The sequence below is a fragment of the Dipodomys merriami genome, unplaced genomic scaffold (genome assembly GCF_024711535.1).
Source record: "Dipodomys merriami isolate MVZ:Mamm:240054 unplaced genomic scaffold, mDipMer1.0.p SCAF_26, whole genome shotgun sequence".
Lineage (NCBI taxonomy): Eukaryota > Metazoa > Chordata > Mammalia > Rodentia > Heteromyidae > Dipodomys > Dipodomys merriami.
This window is the reverse complement of record NW_027204048.1, coordinates 12260007-12280358: the sequence shown is the minus strand read 5'-3', so window position 1 is coordinate 12280358 and position 20352 is coordinate 12260007. Positions and strand designations below refer to the sequence as shown.

Below are 20352 nucleotides of genomic sequence, written 5' to 3'. Positions count from 1 at the left end.
CAAACCAGAAATCTCTTTAGTGGGTGTTGGGCTGAACTGTCATTCTACAGTCATTACACCTTTTGATGAGGGTAAGACATCTTTGAAAGATAATTTTATCAGCATCTAAATCCCAAAAGACAAGCTGCTTAGAAGAATGTGTTCTGCCTGTCTGGAAGTCTTCAAGCTGTGGCTAGTGGCCACAAAGCTCCAGGACTTCCAGACAGCACTGGATAGGGGTGGACCCAGTGCAAGAAGCCCCATTCCTTTGCTTTTGCTCAGACAACTCTGCCTAACTCTGTCTCTTGCCACTTCTGTGTTGGTCATGGTGCTTAAATTCAGGGTGTGGGTGCTGTTCCTGAGCATTTTTGGCCAAGGCTAGAGCACTAACATTTTAACCCATGGCTCTACTTCCAGTTTTCTGGTGGTTAATAGGAGATAAGAATCTCATGGACTTTCCTACCCAGGCTGGCTTTGAACTGTGATCCTCAGATTTCAGCCTCCTGAATAGTTGGGATTATAGGCATGAGCCACTGGCACCCAAACTTCTTGCCATTTTTGATGGATTTAGAGGATTAACTGAGAGGCCAACGGAACGGGGCCATGAAAACCCCAAGGAGATGATTGTGTGTGATGAAGATACTCTTGCTATTCCAAGTGGCAGCTCCTTTTCTCAGCGCGGGCATCACGGGATGGTTCGCAGGAGCTGCAGAGGGGAGTTTCAGCTTTCTAACATTATCAGGAAACTCTTTGGGGTGTCAGTCATAGAAGCTCTGTGCTTTTCCCAGCCTAGATTGAATTGCACACATGCACACAGTCCCACAGAGAGGCTGGACGGTCTGATAATGCTGTCACCACAACCGCCTCATCCCACAACCCAGGCAGATTCACATGCAAAGACCACAAAGAAGAAAAGCAGTGGTCCAAGGTCATCCATCATCGGACACTGACCGATGGCATACTGTTGCCCCCTCCTGCAGGCTGGGCAGAAGTGAAAACACCCAAGGAGCAAGTTAAGACAAAGAATAGATTTGAGTCTTCCTTTATTTGGCTTTGAGAAACATAGAATCTGTGTCTAAACTCTCTGTACCATGAACATATGCTCAAAAAAAATTTCAAAAAGCAAAAACAAAACAGACAATCCAACTTCTCAGTCTTCGTACCGTACCACTGCTTGAGTGAAGGTGTATGTCACTCGCATGTAAACTGTAAATGAAGAACTATGGCTCCTTCAGGAATTTCAAGATTCCTTTGCAAAGTAAGCGGAGAAGTCAACATCATCAACCATAAGACACTAGAGCCCTTTGGGGCTGGGAAGGTGGCTCAGTGGTAGAGCGCTTGCCTTGCATGCATGAGGCCCTGGGTTCCATTCCTCAGCACCACATAAGCAAAAAGAAAAAAGCCGGAAGTGGCGCTATGGCTCAAGTGGTAGAGTGCTAGCCTTGAGCTGAAGAGCTGAGGGACAGCACCCAGGCCCAGAGTTCAGACCCCACGACCGGACCCCCCCCAAAAGACACTAGAGCCCAGAATAATGATGCTAAAGACATAAGAATTCAGTACATACCCACCCCCCCAAAATCACTAATGCTGGACTCTATTCACTGCCAGACACCGCTATTTCCAAGTGAATGTCAACAACTCTAGACATGGGAAATGACCAAATTAATGTTACATATCATGAATGCTTTATAATCTCTTGGTAACACTGGATTCAGGAGGGAAGAGCTTTCTAGAAACACTTCATTGGCTGTTCATCTGTGCTCATAATTATGGGATGATTGAAAATACCACTGCTTTGTTTTAAGAGTTTTTTTATACTTTTGATGTTATCAGCATTCATAAAGTCCCTTCATACGCTTTTGCAAGGTCTACATGTGTGTAATTTAGCTTCTGTTAAGGTTCTTCAACAACCAGATCTTCTGAAACAACTCCACTAAAGGAAGATAAAAATTTAACTTATAAAAATTGAAGGGAAAAACACAAAAGTGGAATCAATCCTCTCTTCCTCTCCTCTCCTTTCTTCTCTCCTCCTTTATTTTCTTCTTCCTTCCTACCTTCCTTACCCTTCCTTCCTTCTTTCTTCTTTTCTTCCTATCTTTCCACCTTTCTATCCACACCATCGTCCCTCCTTTTTTCCATCTATGCACAAACATTTCCTCAGGGCCTACTATACTTCAAATAAATAGATCTGAACAAGGTTGGCATGGCTGACCTCGGGGCATTTATAATACCTGAACAACATGCAAAGGAATCCAGCAGACCTAAGAAACAACGCAAAGAACTCAGGACTTCCTGAGTAGTGAGTTAATGACCAGTTAGACAGGGGACAGACTCAAGTCTTCTTTATTTGGCTGAGTCCAAACTCTGTACAATTAATATATGGAACACATAGAATCTGGTCTTCTTCCTGTTGTGCTAAAATTAAAAAACAACAACCACAACAACAAAAGCCAGGTGCCGGTGGCTCATGCCTGTAATCCTAACTACTCAGGAGGCTGAGATCTGAGGATTGCAGTTCAAAGCCAGCCTGGGCAGGAAAGTCCATAAGACTCTTATCTCCAATAAAACACTAGAAAACCGGAAGTGGCGCTGTGGCTCAAGTGGTAGAGCACTAGCTTTGAGCTGAAGAGCTGAGGGACAACTCCCAGGCTGAGTTCAAGCCCCACAACCACAAAAAGAAAAAGAGAAAGAAAAGTAGGAAGGAAGGAAGGGAGGAAGGAAGGAAGGAAGGAAAAGAGAGAGAGAGAGAGAGAGAAAGAAAGAAAGAAAGAAAGAAAGAAAGAAAGAAAGAAAGAAAGAAAGAAAGAAAGAAAGAAAGAAAGGGAAAGAAAGAAAAGGAAAGAAAAAAAAAACAACTAAGCTGCAAAAACAGCCACTGGGTTATACTAAAGATTTCACAGTGGAAAATTTGGTGTGACAATTACAAATAAGTTGTGCTAAGAACTGGGGCTAATTCTGAATTTTCAGAAAGAGATAGATGTATATAAGGCTTGGAAATGCCCTGGCATATACTAGATGTTCATTTAAATGTGAAAATTCAACGTGGAGTACTTCCTTGGGAACAATAAAAACAGTGTTTCTTTGACATAATTCAAAGGATGTTGGTAATAGCTTAGCAAATACATCAATGCAACGGTACGTAATGAAGATGGTGGTCAAGCTTGGAGATCTTCCAGGCATTCAGAAAAAGAACAATTCTTCCACGTTATCTGTAAAGGGACTAGCTCTGGGCTAGGACAATTCATATACTGCAAAACTGGCATGACTTCTTAGAAAGCCTATGTCAGGGATGGAAAATAATGGAACATTTTCAACAAACGCAAAAGAAATCAAAGATTGTGTTTTGGTTTTAATCTTAATTTGAATATTTTAGTAGATCCTCTGTGTCTGGGAAGCAGCCAAGATTCCTTTAAAATTAAAACTCTCAACAAGCCAGCATGCCATTTGGATGAACAGCCTTCCCTTTAACTCTTGAGTATTTACAAAATGTTCTGCTTTCTCCCTATAAAGCTGTTTTCCAAGGAATAGCATGAATACCTGCTCCTAGCACAAAAGATGCTTTGGGTACTTAAATGATCTTAATTCCTCGATCAAGAAATGAATACAAGTTTTCTGTTGTTCAGGGTCTAGAGTTTTCTAGAATGTGGATGCTACCAACAGCCTATTATCTTGGCTTATCCTCAAAGGTCAAGACATCAGCAGGGAAAATATCTCTACTCGGAGTATGTCTCGGTCGCTCTGGGCCTAGCCCTGGGTGACATCTTGACATCCCTAAGCCTGAGGCAGATCCACAATTTCCAAATGTTCTTGGCACTTCTATGCATTTCTAGTTAGTACATACACGATGCCATGCTTCAAGGACACTAGAAACAGTCCCATTGGAGACACGTGCATACATTCTAGAAGTTTCTCGCTGGTTTCTGAGATAGGATCTTTCTATCTCTTTATTCCTTCTTCTGTAACGAGCTCATTTGACTCTGAAAAAAATGCATCTTTAAGATAGATAGCTCCTATGACCAGCTGACTTTTACAAGTTAGAACTGTCAGAGAGACTAGGTGGGTGGCTGGTGATGAGCAGGCATGAGCATTGATGTGGATCATCACCCCTTCTGGTTCTCCAACATTCCTGTACCTCTGTACTGCTTGGGGAAAGACAGATGGGGGACACAGGCACACACCTGTTACCAATCCTGGAGAAAAGCCAAATACTGGTATTCACTTGAGCAATGGTGTTTGTGGTTGAGGTGGCATATTTAAAATACAGACTCAAGCTCCACACAGACAGAGATTCAAAGTTGGAATGGAACACAAAATATGTGTTTACTTTTACTTTTGGGGGTTTGGGTTTTTTTGTGGTATCAGGGACTGAACTCAGGGCCTCATGTCTGCTAGGCAGGAGTTTTACCACTTGAGCCACAACTCCAGCCCCTGTTGGCACTGGTGATTTTCAAGTAGAGTCTTAATTTTATTCCCTAGGAAGCTTGAGCTGCATTCCTCCTATTATTTTGGGGATGAGGTATGCACCACAGTCACCAGCTATTGAGTTAAGATGAAGTCTCATGAACTCTTTTTATGCCTGAGTTCAAACCCCATCTCACAATCTCTGCCTCCTAAGTAGCAAGTATTACCACGCCTGGCAGAGAAAATCTGTACTGTCAACAAGTTCCTCTGTAATTCTGACAGCCAGCTTGGAGCCTCTCCACAATCAGGCACAAGAATAGAAAGAAGCCATCTCTGTTTTGGAGACTGAGTGAGCCAATTCCTACAGACTCTGGGTCATTTACGGTGGAGAACTTGAGACGGAAAGAGTCAGAAAGACTGACCAGCAAAATGAAAAGCAGCGTCCACGGTCGTGTGGACCTGCCTTTCAGTTCTGCTGTGATTTACTGCACATGGAGTCCGGGTCCAGGCTGAGGTGCCCTGGGAGACTTCTTCAAGGATTCCTTGGGCTGTGAGCGTTCATCCATCAAACTAGGCTTAAGGCATCTGAACATGCCAATTGGCAGAGGAGGCACTACTTTTTAAGGCCTCTACGTTGAAGAATCTCTAGTGCTCCTTGAAAAGAAAATGATAAGCAACTACAAATGAGAAACAATTAAAAAAATACATCCTTGACAGTCCAGCCGTCGTACAGTCAGCATCACTGTCTGAAAACAGAGTTGTTGAAAAGGTCTTGCAAGGTGGCCTCGCCCCCAGCGTGACTTTCTTGAGACTTTCTCCTTCATCCCACCCTGTCCATCAAATTACAGCCCCTTGGGCCCAATCTGGACTCGTGCCGAAGAACATTTCATTGGAACACAGCCAGGCTCTGTTGTTTATGTATCAGCCCTGGCTGCTTTTGCTCTACAGGGGCAGTGCTGAATAATTTTTAAAACATTGTTATTTTTAAAACATTGTTATTGTTATACTAATTGTACAAAGGGCTTTCGTTATGATCTATCCATCCATATGTACATAATATGCTTTGATCATATTCATCCTTTCATTGCTCTTTCTTACCTCTTTTTTCCTCCCTCTTTTTTTTTAAATCATTTCAATGAGTTGCATTATTCTGTTTATACACACGACTATAATGAACTGCAATCTGCAATCACATTCACATACCCCATTTTAACAGAGACTCTATGTGACCCTGTGGCTAATCAAGACTAAAATATTCACCATCTTGCCATTTACTTATTTATTTATATGTTTATTTATTTAATTTCAATGTCTGGGGCTTGAACTCAGAGCCTGGGAGTTGTCTTTAGCTTTTTTTTTTTTTTTTTTGCTCAAGTCTGGTATTGTATCACTTGAGCTACAACTCCATTTCCAGCTTTTTTGGTTAGTTAATTGGAGATCAGAGTCTCAGCAACTTTCTTGTCCAGGCTGCCCTCGAATCACAATCCTCAGATCTTAACCTCCTGAATAGCTAGGATTACATCTGGCCATCTTTCTTTTTATGGGAACAACTTGGTAAATTTTGCTACAGACCCATGCTTTTCAGACTTTCTGACCATGATCTGCAATAAATACATTTTGCCAATAACACACACACACACACACACACACACACACACACACACACACACACACACACACACACACACACACAATTTCCAAACAATATCTTTGCTAAGCTCAATATGCTCTGATCTCACAAATGAGTCACAATCCATGTTTGGAAAACTATGATTCAAGAAGTCCTGAATAACTGGTTGCTTACATCAAATGCCCTGCTCATTCGCTCCCATTGGCAGGACCTACCTCTCTCCTGTCTCCATGCTGTCCCAGACAGAGCTGCCCTCAACACATCCTGAATGCAGGCAGTAGTACTTAAGAGAGCTTGCTCTGGTCTCTTTTTGTCCAAGGAAACACAGATGCATGCTTTCCCTCCTGAGCTCCTCACAGTAATACTGCTACGATGCAATTCATTTGGGTAAGAGAAGGAAATATCTCAGGAAGAAATTCCTTCATGAACTTCAATATGGAACACTGTCATTCTATCTAAATCATTTAAAATGAATTCAGTTTAGGTCTGACCAGATAGAATTTATTCTTAGAGGAAAAAAAAGGATTTATTCTTAGGAATTCTGGAATGATTCAACATTGAATGTCAGAAACATTTCATTAAACTTATATAAGGAAAGAGAAAAAATATGCATGTATTTATATAATCAAAGAGCAAAATATGTCACCAAATTCCACAGGATGTCTAATAAACCCTAAAGTCATTTCTAATAAGACTTGGTTAAATATGAATAGAAAAAAAATAACTACATAAATATGATATTTTACTAATATTAAAAAGCAAACAGTACTATACTAAATTCATTTCCATTAAAAATGTGAACAGTCACAGTTATTAATATCATTTGAAGATGGTAGTTATACAATAAGATAATATAAAATAAAAGGTATTCAATAGTGGGAAAAATACAACTTTTTCAGTTTCAGATTCTACATATTTTCTATGTCTAAATGTACATCCATGTCTATTCTGTATGAAAAAGAAATATAGTCAAAGATTTTATCTTCTGGTCATGTGTCATGACTGTATACTTTTGCAAACTGTTTTGGAAAATAAAACTCTATAATTCGTAACAGAATGAACTAACTAGGGGGGATGCAAGCTAATTTTAAAACCTACTAATAGTTTTTATGCAAATGCCAATCAAATTAGAAAGGAGAACAGAAATGTCAAAACTCAAAACTAGGAGATTGGCATTGTGGCTTAGTGGTGGCGTGGTTACCTAGCATACGTGAGGCCCTGGGTTCAATTCCTTGGTATCCCATAAAAACAAAAAAAGTCATTAAAAAATCCTAAAAATGAACGACAAGAGAGTAAAACAGACTCAGAAGTGGGGTGGGGGTGCCAGAAGGATGGAAGAGAGCTAAGGAAGAGGTTTAATGAGGACCAAGAGTCGTTTATCTGCATGAAGGTAAACAAAACAAGGAAACTTGCTGAAATTGTTTTAAGGAGGTAGAGTGGGTAGAGGACAGGGACTGAGGTTCAAGAAGGTTCATCATTGTATGCCTGTGTGGAAATGTGACAATGAAACCCTCGTGGACAACTAATAGATGTTTTTTTAAAAAGATGAATTATATCAGACTTCTTGGAAACTGTTAGCCTGAAGACAATGAAATGGTATTTTTCAAGTACTAAAAAATGTATTTTTTAACATTTAAATATGATAATGGTATCATGATTATATTTTTTTTTCAGAAGAACCCATTTATTTTAAAAATCACATTGAAATGTTCAAGGTGAATATCCTAAGCTGCAGGGTAATGCTTCACATCAATCAGAGAGGAGGGTTCCCTTAGAAAAAGAGGATAGAAAAAAGGCAGGATTGACTGTGAATTCCAAAAAGCAATAAAGAAATGACAGCAGGCACATGCCTTTAATTCCAGCTGCTCTGGGGCTGAGGTATGAAGACTATCAATTTGAGACCAGCCTAGGTAATTCAAAAGTGCTGGGGATAAAAGCGCTCAGTGTTCAGTAACAGAGTAGTAACCTAGCACGTGTGGCATCCTGAGTGTAATGTTGTAGTGCTACAAAATAACAATAATCATAACAACAACAACAACAAGGACTGACCATGAGTTAATGAAAGTTGAAATTGGGTCACAGGCAGCAGGGATTCGATATACTCTCTCTACCTGTACGTGGTGTTGTTGTTTGTTTTGGGCTTTGTGTTAATCCAGAGGCTTGAACTCTAGGCCCATGTGCTGTCGCTCAACTTTTTTGCTCAAGGCTAGACTTCTATCACTTGAGTCATAGCTCCACGTCTGGCATTTTGGTGGTTAATCAGAGATAAAAGTCTGACAAACTTTCCTGCCTGGGCTGGCATCAAACAAGTCTCAGCCTCCTAGTAGCTAGGATTATAGGCATGAGCCACCAACACCTGACTATGTATGTACTTAAAAAAATCCATAACAGAAAAAAATTTAAGAAACAAAGAACTTAAAAGATTGCCCAAAAGAAGTGAGTGTCAGAGGTGTAGGGATTTGTTTGTTTGCCTCCAATCATTCATAAAAGTTTTGTACATCTCCAGAGGAGATGTGGAGGGCTCACACTACTGCACTCACTTTCCCTAATACCAACAATCCAACAAAACCTACCAGTGCCAAAACTCTCCTCTCCACACAGAGAGCACCGTCCCGAGTCCATTAGGTTTGAGAAGAATCTCCATCCGGCTGGGGTCTCGTACACAGGGACCTTCATGGATTTGGCCACTCTGAAAACATGAAATTTGAAGCCATAGTCAATTCCTATACCTCATTTTCTTTGTTTTCTCAGCACACTAGGATCTGCTAATCCCATGACTAGATCTCAGAACAACTCAAAACAGTGTTTTCAGGAAGCCAAACTATAAGTTAGAGAATGATAAAGAGCCAACTTTGCTTTCCTCCAGGATACAAAAAATTATATATAATTAATATATAATTATATATTTATATGTAATATACATTCATATGTACATATATAAACATGAATATATAATTTTATATATGATTGTGTATGATTTAATTTACATATATACTTACATATATATATAATTGATATATAAAATATTCTCACAGGTGTTCCTGTTCTATTAAGTCTTCTTTATCGTTATAATAAGAGCTCAGTTTTGGGGCATCAGCATCTACATTGAGGTGGTATTCAGGTACCAACATATTAGAATAGAGCTTAATAGTATCTACCAAAAATGAACATGCCTATTACCTATGAAGCAGTAATTCAATTCTTAGAAATTATATGGAGTAGACACTTGGGTGCACCATTCAGATTCATCCTCTTGCCTCATACAAACACACTTTAGACATTTTGAGGCTGTAATATCTATTACAAAAAATGAGAATGTCTGGCAGTTCCTACATGTAGCCTCTACTCTCTGCCTATATGAGATGTCTCCCTTAAAGTCATGTTCTCATCTCTAAGTTAATGCACATCCAATGACTGGTCAGTGCAGCTGTTCAAAGATCTGACCTCCTTCCTCATTCTGGTACAGCTCCATAGGGCCAGTTCAGCCCTAGAGCTCCCCATTGGTTGGCTGGGGCATTGTTATGAACCCATTGCAGTCCAATTCCTCTTCTCTCTGATCTTTTCTTTGGTTCTCTGCTATATTTGGATCTGAAATGTCCCACAAAGGCCCATCTATAAAAGATTGCTTTGCCCTCAGCTTACAGCTATTAAAAGGTGGTGGCGATCTTCAAGAAGTGGAGCTTAGTGGGAGGTTTTATGTCATCTGGGGGCATGCCCTCAAAGGGATTGTGGCTCCTCTTTCTCTCTGTGTCTCTGTGTCTGTCTTCTGTCTGTCTGTCTGTCTGTCTGTCTGTCTGTCTGTCTGTCTGTCTGTCTCTCTCTCTCTCTCTCTCTCTCTCTCTCTCTCTCTCTCTCTCTCTCTCTCTCTCTCTCTCTCTCTTTTTCTGGCTGCCATGACGTAGGGCAGCTTCCTTCATCAGGGATGTCTACCAGTTAGCCATATTACCCGAGGCCCAGAGGCAATACGGCCGACTGAACGTGTAATGAAACCAGAGAGCCAATGTAAACCTTTCCTCTCAAAGTTGCTTTATCTCAGGTATTTTGTTACTGTAATAGAAAGCTGGCTAACACGGGGTTGATCTTCAACACAACTTAGACCTTGAAGGTGGAAAGAAATCAAGCAAATACCTCTCCAAGTTTCCTGAGGACCAGCATGTAATGTTACTCAACAATCTGAATGTGAGGTTCTATAAGCATGATCATTAACTCTTGATTTCTTATCATGGAAAAAGCACAAATAAATGTCCAAACCCAGGAACTTATGAACCTGACTGAATAAACTATTTCAAGTATGAACCAGAAAAAGTCTCCACAAACATATTGAGTTAAAGAAGTCAATAATAGAGGTGGGAGGCATGGCTCAGTTGGTAGAGCGCCAGCTAATGAGAGAAAGCATCAGGCACTGAGTTCAAGGCCCGGTCTGGGACCAAAATAAAATTTAAAAAAACCCAAAACCAAAAAACATTAGTCAAAAACAAAAGATTGTAAGTTGTATTGCTCCATTTAGATAAAATCCACAAACAACACAAACCAAACAATGCTGTCAGAAGTCAGGCTCATAGAATGAGAGCCCTTACACATGCTATTTAAGGGCACACAGAGGTAAGAGGCAAAGATAGAATTGGGACCCAGTCTGCTCAATTTCTTGATCATGTCCATTTACCTTCCTTCCTCAGGTATGAGCAACTAAATAAAATTATGAGGACAGAGGATTGTCAGAGAAATAATCTATGAGGAGGTTGGTGTAGAAGAGGAAGAAAGACAAATTCAGAGTAAAGGAGATGATGCCGAAAATGGTTCATTTAAGTTTGGCTTGTGGCTCTCTAGAAGGGAAAGAAAAATCTGGAAAAAACCTTTGTCTAGGAAACTGAATATTTCTCTTTCTACATGCCCCAAATGATCATGAATGCACCCAGGACTGAAAAAAAAATCCCCTACAAAGACTTCCTTTCAAGTTTGCTTTGAAAAGAAGCACTTTTTAAATGGTTGGAGTTACCTCAAAAGTTCCATTCTCTCTCCTTTTCAATGGTTTAAGAAAGATAAACAATCATTTACATCCTGGTAGGAATAAGGAAAGAAACCCTCCTCAAGATTTTAGAGCAATGGTGAATTTTCAGAGCTGTTTGTTTTATGGTCAGAAGCTCAAGGAAGGATGAGATAAATTAGCCAGATGCCTTCCAAGGGCAGCACACATTTTAAAAAAAGGTCAGGTCAAAATTAATTTCACAAAGTGAATGTATGGGATTATCAAAGAGATCACAGAATGTGGGGAGGGGGAGAGGTGGGGGCAGAGGGAGGGTGAGATCCTGGGGAACACACATTCTCTGGCCAAAATATTCAAGAGGTTCAAAGCCAAGTTGGCAGAACTGAAGGGAGGGGAAAGGATTTCCCTAGTTCCCACCCTTCCCAATTAATTAGCAGGAGGTCACCAAGCTGTGACTGTGTATCAAAGGACCAGATACTTTGACAAGTCTAAGCCAGTTGCAGCAAGGCAAGTTAACAATGTGGGTAATTAAACTGCAGGATCCTGAGCAAGAGTAGATTTTGTATCCTAGGGTCAGAGAGGAATTCCCCTCCTGCCTCCTTCTTAGCTATTTGGGATTCCTCCCAAACATAGCATTTAGCAGATACCTCAGGATTTGGACAAGACCTCTGGCAAGAACCACTAAACTCTCTAAAATCCTCTAACAGCAGAGTTCTACACGAAGCTGCCCTTGCTGAGAGTTAGAACCACCCTCCCTAATGACTGACGCTCTGTGCCAGAGACAAACAGGAGGACTCACTTCCTAGTGGAGGGCACAGGATGAAGGCAAAGGAAGAAAATATGCAACAATTTCTCCCTCATTCCTCCCAGGGCTCAGAAATCGTAAATAACTCAACCAGTCTCTGTTTTCCAATATACTCATGCCTTTTGTTCGTGGCCTGTATGGCTTAGCCATTCTTCATGATATTCCCTAACCCTGACTAACCTACCCTTTCCAATCTCGATCAAACCTATCCTCCATTACTTGCCATCCCAAAGTCTGTCTTCATCCATCTCCTCAGGCTATCACAGAATCCCAGAGAATGGGTAATGTTTGAAGAACAGAAACTTGTTTCTGCAGTTCTGGAGTCTAGAAGAGAACTACAAGATGGAAAAGTAAGCCAACCAGGGGCTCCAGGAAGCACCTTTTTTCTTTTTAAACTGTTATTGTTTATGATGTTTGGGCTACATTCTCAGCAGCATCTTAAAGAGACCATGTGGCTATGTACAATAAAAAAAACAAAACAAAATGGCTTGCAACATCAGAAGGAAAAGCCAGAGTTTGACTGTATAATATTAAAACCACCTTTGGTAGGTACAGCCTCCATTTTCTACAACAAGGACAACTTACACAGGTAAGTATTAGCATTATGAATGTGACAATAAAGAAAAAGTCTTTACAGGAGTACAATAACAGCATCCTGAAAAATGTTGGTTTCTACCATACAAAGCAATTAGAAAATGTTCACATCTTAACTAATCTGTACAAACCTCAAGAAACTTGTTTATGGGACCATCATCCCACCATGATGATAAGAACCTTCTAGAAATGTAGAATACACCTGCAGAAAACTGAAGTTAGATCCTTCTATATCACCCTGCACCAGAATCAATTCCAAATGGATCAAAGACCTCAAGACCAGATACCTTGAAAATATTATAGGATAGGCTAGGGAAAACACTAAAGCTCCTTGGCACATATCAAAACTTCCTACGTAAAGATCCAGAAACACAACAAATCAAAGAAAGGCTGGATAAATGGGACTGCATTAAACTTCAGAGTTTCGGTAAGGCAAAAGACATAGCTAGCAAGATAAATAGAAAGCTCACAGAAAGGGAAAAGATCTTTACTAGCTATACATCAGAGAAGAGCTTCATATCTAAAATATACTTAGGGCTCAAAAAATTAAATACCCCCAAAATGAGTTCTCAAAGAGACAACAATCCCATTAATAAGGAGACTAAAGACTTAAAGAGAGACTTCTCCAAAGAAGAAATAAGAATAGCCAATAGACACATGAAGAAATGTTCAACATCTCTGGCCATAAAAGAAATGCAAATCTAAGCAATATTGAGATTCCACCTCACCCCAGTTAGAATGTCCATTATCAAGAAAAGTAATAATAATAGATTCTAGTGGGAATGTGGGCAAAATGGAATGCTACCATGCTGTTGGTGAGAATGTAAACTTGTTCAATCACTCTGAAAAGCAGAATGGAGGTTCCTCAAAATATTAAACGTAGAGCTTCCTTATGACCCAGTAATCCCACTCCTGGGTATTTACACAAATGACCATAAACCAGGCTACACTAAAGCCAACAACACAACCATGGTTCTTTGGAGTATTATTTACTAAAGCAAAGATATAGAATCAGACCAGATACCCCTCAGTGAATGAATGGATCAAGAAAATGTGGTATTTTTACACAATGGAATTCTATGCTTCCTTCAGAAAGAATGCATTACCCCATTTGTAAAGAAATGGAAAGACTTGGAAAAAAAATCATTAAGCAAAGTAAGCCAGATCCAAAGAAACATAGGCTGCATGGTTTCCCTCATTTGTAATAACTAGAATATGTCTAGAAATCTACAAGTTAATCCAATGGATGAGAAAGGACAAATAGTTACATTTGGACTTGACTAATTAAACAGCACTGTAAGCATTCCCACAGTGAGAACAAAGGAGGATTTTCTTAGCTATGTGCATTGTGGGGCTTGAACTCAGGGCCTGGGCCCTGTCCCTGATCTCTTCAGCTCAAGACTAGTGTTCTACTACTTTGAGCCACAGTACCACTGCTGGTTTTCTGGTGGTTAATTGAAAATAAGAGTCTCATCAACTTTCCTGCCCAGTCTGGCTTTGAGCCATGATCCTCATAGTTCAGCCTCCTGAGTATGAAAATAAGAGTCTCATCAACTTTCCTGCCCAGTCTGGCTTTGAGCCATGATCCTCATAGTTCAGCCTCCTGAGTAGCTAGGATTACAGGCATGAGTCAACACCGGCACCTGACTACAAGAGGTATTTTTGTTTTTTGGGTTTTTTTTTTGTTTCTTATTGTACTGTTTGCAATTATTTCTTTTTTCTTCCTTTTTTTTGGGGGGGGGTGGGTTATTCCCTGTTGTCACTGATTGCTTTTACATGCCTTGATTGTTAATGAATGCTTGTTTTAATATCTCTCTCCATAAAGTATCTTTAATAACTCCTCTAACCAAGAAAGTACTCTCATGGCCAGTCATATTTAAAGGTACCACCTTATTAGTCTATCATATTTTGGAGGATTTCAACTCTGCTGTGGTTTTTGGAAAGGAGCCCCCTTCACTCCTCCAAAAAACAGCATTCAAATCACAGAAATACTTGTGGTACTTCTGGATGGTCAGCAATCATATCTTAACCTGTTCAGGCACAACTAGAGTCCTCAGCTGAAGCCATGTGACTGAGTCCTATTCAGAGGACCTCTTCATTCACATCTGACTGTTACAACTTCCTTTCCTCCATGTTCCTTCCCTTTCTGCCTGGTGATCTTAGATGCCAGTGTTCAAAATGGCGGACCAACCATTATTGGGAGCAGAGTTAACTGCAAATCAGAAGATCCTGCTTGGAAGTTTTGGCGACTCAGAAAGAACCTCTGATGCATTTGAAGGCTGCCGCTGTAGTAGCAGCTATACTATCTTTTTCTTTTTCTTTTTTTTTTCTTTTTTTTCTTTCTTTCTTTTTTTTTTTTTTTTTTTTGCTGGTTATGGGGCTTGAATTCAGGGTGCTGTTCCAGGGTGATTTTTTTTTTGTTTTTTCACTCAAGGCTAGTGTTCTACCACTTTGAGCCACAACTCTGATTTCTATGTTATTATGGTTAACAGGAAACAAGACTCCATGGACCTTCCCGCCTAGGCTGGTTTTGAACCATAATCCTCACATCTCAGCCTCCTGAATAGCTAGGATTATAAACATGAGCCACCAGGATCTGGCAGCTATACTACCTTAATGAATACAACACTGTTCAGTTGCTGCTCTCAGTCCTTCCTGCCACTGTGAGTATTTGCCATTTGTCTGCTATAGACCTGGTTAGACCTGCTCTTAAGAAATGCTATGATTTTAATGGATTATCTTTTAGTGAGTGCTGTTGGATAGTTGGGGACTAAGTGTGTCTATTTCCTGGTTGTTTTTCTATGTAGCTTCCATATGGAGTTATTTCTCCATGGCTACCTACATTAGTCATTTTTTAAAAAGAGAATTTGTCCAGGTATTAATTGGTGGGGTTACTAGGATGAGATACAAGCATGTCTTAGAAATGAAGATCTTAGAGAATTAGGGCAAGCCAGGTCCTGGTGGCTTATACCTGTGATCCTAGCTACTCTGGAAGCTGAAGGATTATGGTTCAAAGCCAGTCCAGGCAAGAAAGTCCATGAAACTTATCTCCAATTGACCACCAGAAAGTCAGAAATGGAGCTGTGGATCAAATGGTAGAGTGTTAGCCTTGAGCTAAGGAAGAATATGCCCAGGCCCTGAGCTCAAGATCTAGTACTGACAAAAACAAAGAATAAGGGCAGTGACTAAATGAGGGTCAAATATTGGAGCAAAAGAAAGGATACTTCATCTTCATTGTCAGTCTCATGATCTCCCTAACTCTTTGTCATCAAACAGGATGGCAGATACAAAAGCACCTTACTAGTATACTGGAATCTCATACTAACCCAGAGCACTGTATCATCATGTGTGATAAGAACATATCATTCATATAAAGTCATATTCATATTAATAACTCATTTAACTTGCAAGAGAATAAACAAATATACACTAACTGATCATATCAGGTTCATAAAGCATACAGTTCTAGATCAGAAAGTTGTGGAAGATTTGACTAGGACAAGATCCAGGTTCTTCTTCCTTCAATCTATCTTCAAATGGCCTGGTTCTTAAAAGCCAAGAAGGGCCATAACACAATTTTCTCTTTTTTTCTCTTTATGTACTGCATTATATTTATTTATTTCCATATGTTGGACCATCCTTGCATCCATGAGATGAAATCAACTTTATCATAGCTTATGATCTTTTTTGATTTTATTGTAAGGGTGTTATGCAGAAGGGTTACAGTTATGTAAGTCAGGTAATGAGTACATTTCTTGTCAAACATTGTTACTCCCTCCCTCATTTTCTCCCACTTCCCCCCCCCCATTCCCTTCCCTCCCAAATTGTAAAGTTCATTTCCAGCATTGTGTCTTGTGAGTATCATTGCTGCATTAGTTCGGACTTTGTCCTTTGTCTCAACATTTTGTTATTCCCCTTCCCTTCCCTAAATCAGATAAACATACATACAAGACACAGGGTACCAAAATCCAAAATAGTGACAACAGGGGAGAATCATAGGGCCATTTTCTATGCATTGAATTCTCATTGCCTTTATAAAAAGTCCTCATCTTCATAGTCTTGGAAAGTATATTTCCATCTCATATATCCCACAAAGGTCTTAGCATTTTATGTTTATTAAATTTCTTGAAATCAATTGTTTATAACAAAGCAGACAGCTGGGTATGATGGCTCACACCTATAATCCTAGCTACTTATAAGGCTGAGATCTGAGGATCTTGGTTCAAAGCCAGCCGGGACAGGAAAGGCTGTGAGACTCTTATCTCCAATAAACCACTCAGAAAACTGGAAGTGATGCTGTGGCTCAAGTGGTAGAGTGCTAGCCTTGAACTGAAAAGCTGAGGGACCAGCGCCCAGGCCCAGTGTTCAAGCCCCACAACTGACAAAAAAAAAGCAGACAATTTAAAACCATAGGTATTTTATAAAAGAGGAAATCCAAATGACAATTCGCCTATGAAAAGATGCTCACCATTCTTAACGATGCGGCAACTGCATGCTAAACCCACTGTGAGATATTGATACCTAGCTACAATCCTGGCACATGATTATGAAGATATAAAATGCTCAGGGACAGTGAAAGGGATGTAAATAGATGGTAAATTCCCACAATGGCTTACTATAGAACAACATAAATGAACACACTTCCACTGAATAGAAGAATGTAAGTAAGTGTCATAAACATAAAATGAGTAGAAGAAACCGGAAATAGAGGAATATGTTCTATATGAGTCCGTTTGGATTCAGTCACTGTGGGTAGAAGTGAAGACGGTGGTTATCTCTGGGGAAGTAAGATGGGAGGGAGCAGTAATCAGAATCGAGACCAAGGAAGTTTGAGGGGTTCTGTTCACTGATTCTAGTAGTAGTTACTAGGTGTATACATTTATTGAAAATTCCTTCCCACACTTTAAAGTGTGTTAAAAGCTGGGCATTGTGCATATCTGAAATTCTAGGACTCAGGAGGCTGATGCAGGATTGAGACCACCTTGATCTACACAGTCAATCCCTGTCTTAAGCCACTTTAAAGAGTTTCTTTAAGCTAAGTACACTTGCTCTCACTTGTAATCCTGGCTACTCCGGAGGCTGAGATTTGAGGATTGTGGTTTGAAGCCAGCCTGGGCAGGAAAGTCCATGAGACTCTTATCTCCAACTAACCAGCAAAAAGCCAGAAGTGAAGCTGTGGGTCACATGGTAGGGCACCAGCCTTGAATGAAAAATTAAGGTAGAGTGCCCAGGCCAGCCCCAATACTGGCGCATGTGCACACACACACACACACACACACACACACACACACACACACACACACACACACACACATGTTTATTTAAAAGAAAAAAGAAAAGGCCCTATGCAGTATTTATGATTGAATACATATTTGAATTAGCTATGTTTACATAGTCCTAGGACACAAACTACTAAGATGGTATTTAAAAGCATTCTGATATGCTGGATAATGTCTCACAGACATTTATTTAACCAAACAACCTTCAAATTAGTTCTTCAATATTTTTCATACTGATGAGTTCACTCCCAGATCCCTTCTTTGATGTCTGGCACTGTTGGCTGGGGCTGTGTTCTGGTAGAAGGCTTACATGCACTTGAACTTGAAAAGCCATTTTAAGAACATCTGCCCAGCTCATAAATATGAATGAAACAGAGTTCAGCTAAACCTGCTTTTGTAATAGCATCTCCATCTTTTTGTTGTTTTTCTCTTTGGTTTTTTCTTTTTCAGAGGTGGAATATGAAGGCAGAGCCTCACTTATGCTAGACAAGAGATCTACCACCAAGCTACACTCCTATCTCCTTCAATAGCAGAATGTATGCTTAAAGCAAATTTGGTGATGGAACACTTCAGGGTAAAATAAGCATAAATCATAAGGCTATCATAATAAGATGGCCAGAGAAGTTATTCAATCACATATAAACTTGAGCAGAATGTTGCCTGGTCCTGGGGCCTGCAGCAATCATCTCAGCTTGGGCTAACCTTCTATCATCACATTTTAAACAACTTCTTTGCCTGAAAGGTTGTAAGGTTCAAATGGAATAGTAGATAATGAAAAGGGGAAAAAATATTCTTTTGGATCTTTCACTTTGCCGAAAGGGAACGAAATCTCCCACCTAAAGAATAAGACTAAGCAAAAGAAAATCGAGCCTGTCAGGCTCCCTCCTTCTAGATGTGGACCAATTGTTAAAGGTGGACCCCATACCCAGAGACCATTGCTTTTACCTAGTCTTCAACGCTTTCGTATAGGCAGGTGCCATGGGAGACAACAGAGGCACCTTTCCAATTAGATTTAAAATGTTCCCAGGCAACATAAGGCAGGCAGATTTCTGAAGATCCTGACTTCACTTGAAAGGAAAAAAAAACTTGTCTTTAGGAAAGTGACCAAAGATCCAAGAGAAAGAGAAAAATATGCATAATGAAGCAATAACATGCTGTCTCTCTCTGTGTCTGTCTACTGTCTCTGTCATTCTGTCTCTGTCATTCCTTTCTCTCTCTCTCTCTCTCTCTCTCTCTCTCTGTTTTACTCCGTCTTCCTCTCCCTCTAGTACTTACAGCTTTTCTACTTAATTATTTTTTAATTTAGCAATTGTTATTGTAAAGGGGATGGACAGAGGGGCTATGGTTACATAAGCCAGATAAAGAGTACATTTCTTTTTTTAACAATGTCACCCCATCCCTAACTGTCTCCCCATTTTTCCCTTCCGTCCATCCATGAATTGTGTAGTTCATTTTCAACATAGTTGCTAGTGTGTACCACTGCTGCATTTGTTCACCCTTTACCATTTCTATGACTCCTCTTATCTTCCAGAAGGCAGAATTGTTTACCATAACCAAGATATGGAATTAGCCCAATGCCCCTCAGTGTACAAATGGATCGAGAAAATGTGATGCATAGAAACAATGGAATTCTACTCACCTATCAGAAAGAACGATATTGTACCACAATGAAATGGAAAGACTTGGGAAAAAATATATTAAGTGAAGTAAGCCAGGCTCGGAGAAACATGGGTTTCATTTGTGGTAACTAGAATGTGCTTATAAATCCACAAGTAAAAACTGGATGGTAAAAGACAAAAAGTACACTGGGACATGATAAATTATACAGATCTCTAGGCATTCACACAGTGAGACCAAATGAGGATACCCTTAGGACAGAAAAATATAGACACAATAACTATATGCATCTGGTCATATAAAATAATATTTATCGAAATGATCTCCAGGGAATGAAAACAAGAGGGTTTTTTTCTTCTTCTTTGTTGCTGTTTTTATTTTCATTTACTTAATTATTTTTAAATAGAGTCTTGTGTTTACGACCAAGTAAGCCAGGACCACTAATCCACCTGTTTACATTTCCCTCACAGCTGAAATGACGTGTGTGTCACCATGCCTAGTATTTTTTTTAATTGATTGAGATGAGGTTCTTGCTAAAACCTTTTGCCTGGGCTGGACCTGAAAACTGATTTTCCCAATCTCTTCCTCCTGAGTAGCTTGGATTATTGGCATGAGTCACCATACTAAGACATGTTTACTCTCTTAAACTAGTAAACAATCCTGACTCCTCTACAATGGGAATCAAAGCATTTCTGTTTACAGTCTTAATGATTCAACATCTTGGTGACTATGGTTCCTAGTTCTGATCATTTTCAAAGAAAAATAATTGCTAAAGGGTTAGGACTTGGAATTTTCAGTTGCAAGTCGTCCAGCTTAGATGAGGGATAGTCAAATGGGTGCTGACGGCTCACACCTCTAAATCCTAACTACTCAGAAGGATGAGATCTGACGATCACAGTTCAAAGCCAGCCCAAGCAGAAAAGCCCATGAAACTCTGATCTCCAATGAACCACCAGACAACCAAAAGTGGCTCTGTAACTCAAGTGGTAGAATGGTAGCCTTGAACAAAAAAGCTCAGGGACAGTACCCAGGCCCTGAGTTCAAACCCCAAACCTCACAAAAA

The 20352-nt window shown here is 39.9% G+C and overlaps 1 protein-coding gene across 1 annotated transcript in view; it reads right to left on the bottom strand.

The window, feature by feature from the left end:
* Pgm5 (phosphoglucomutase 5) overlaps positions 1-20352 on the bottom strand; it is a 153231-nt gene that overhangs the window by 47651 nt on the left and 85228 nt on the right. The window contains exon 7 of the mRNA XM_070035690.1: positions 8584-8699. Coding sequence (XP_069891791.1) covers positions 8584-8699 — 116 coding nt within the window. The remainder of the gene's footprint in view (positions 1-8583; positions 8700-20352) is intronic.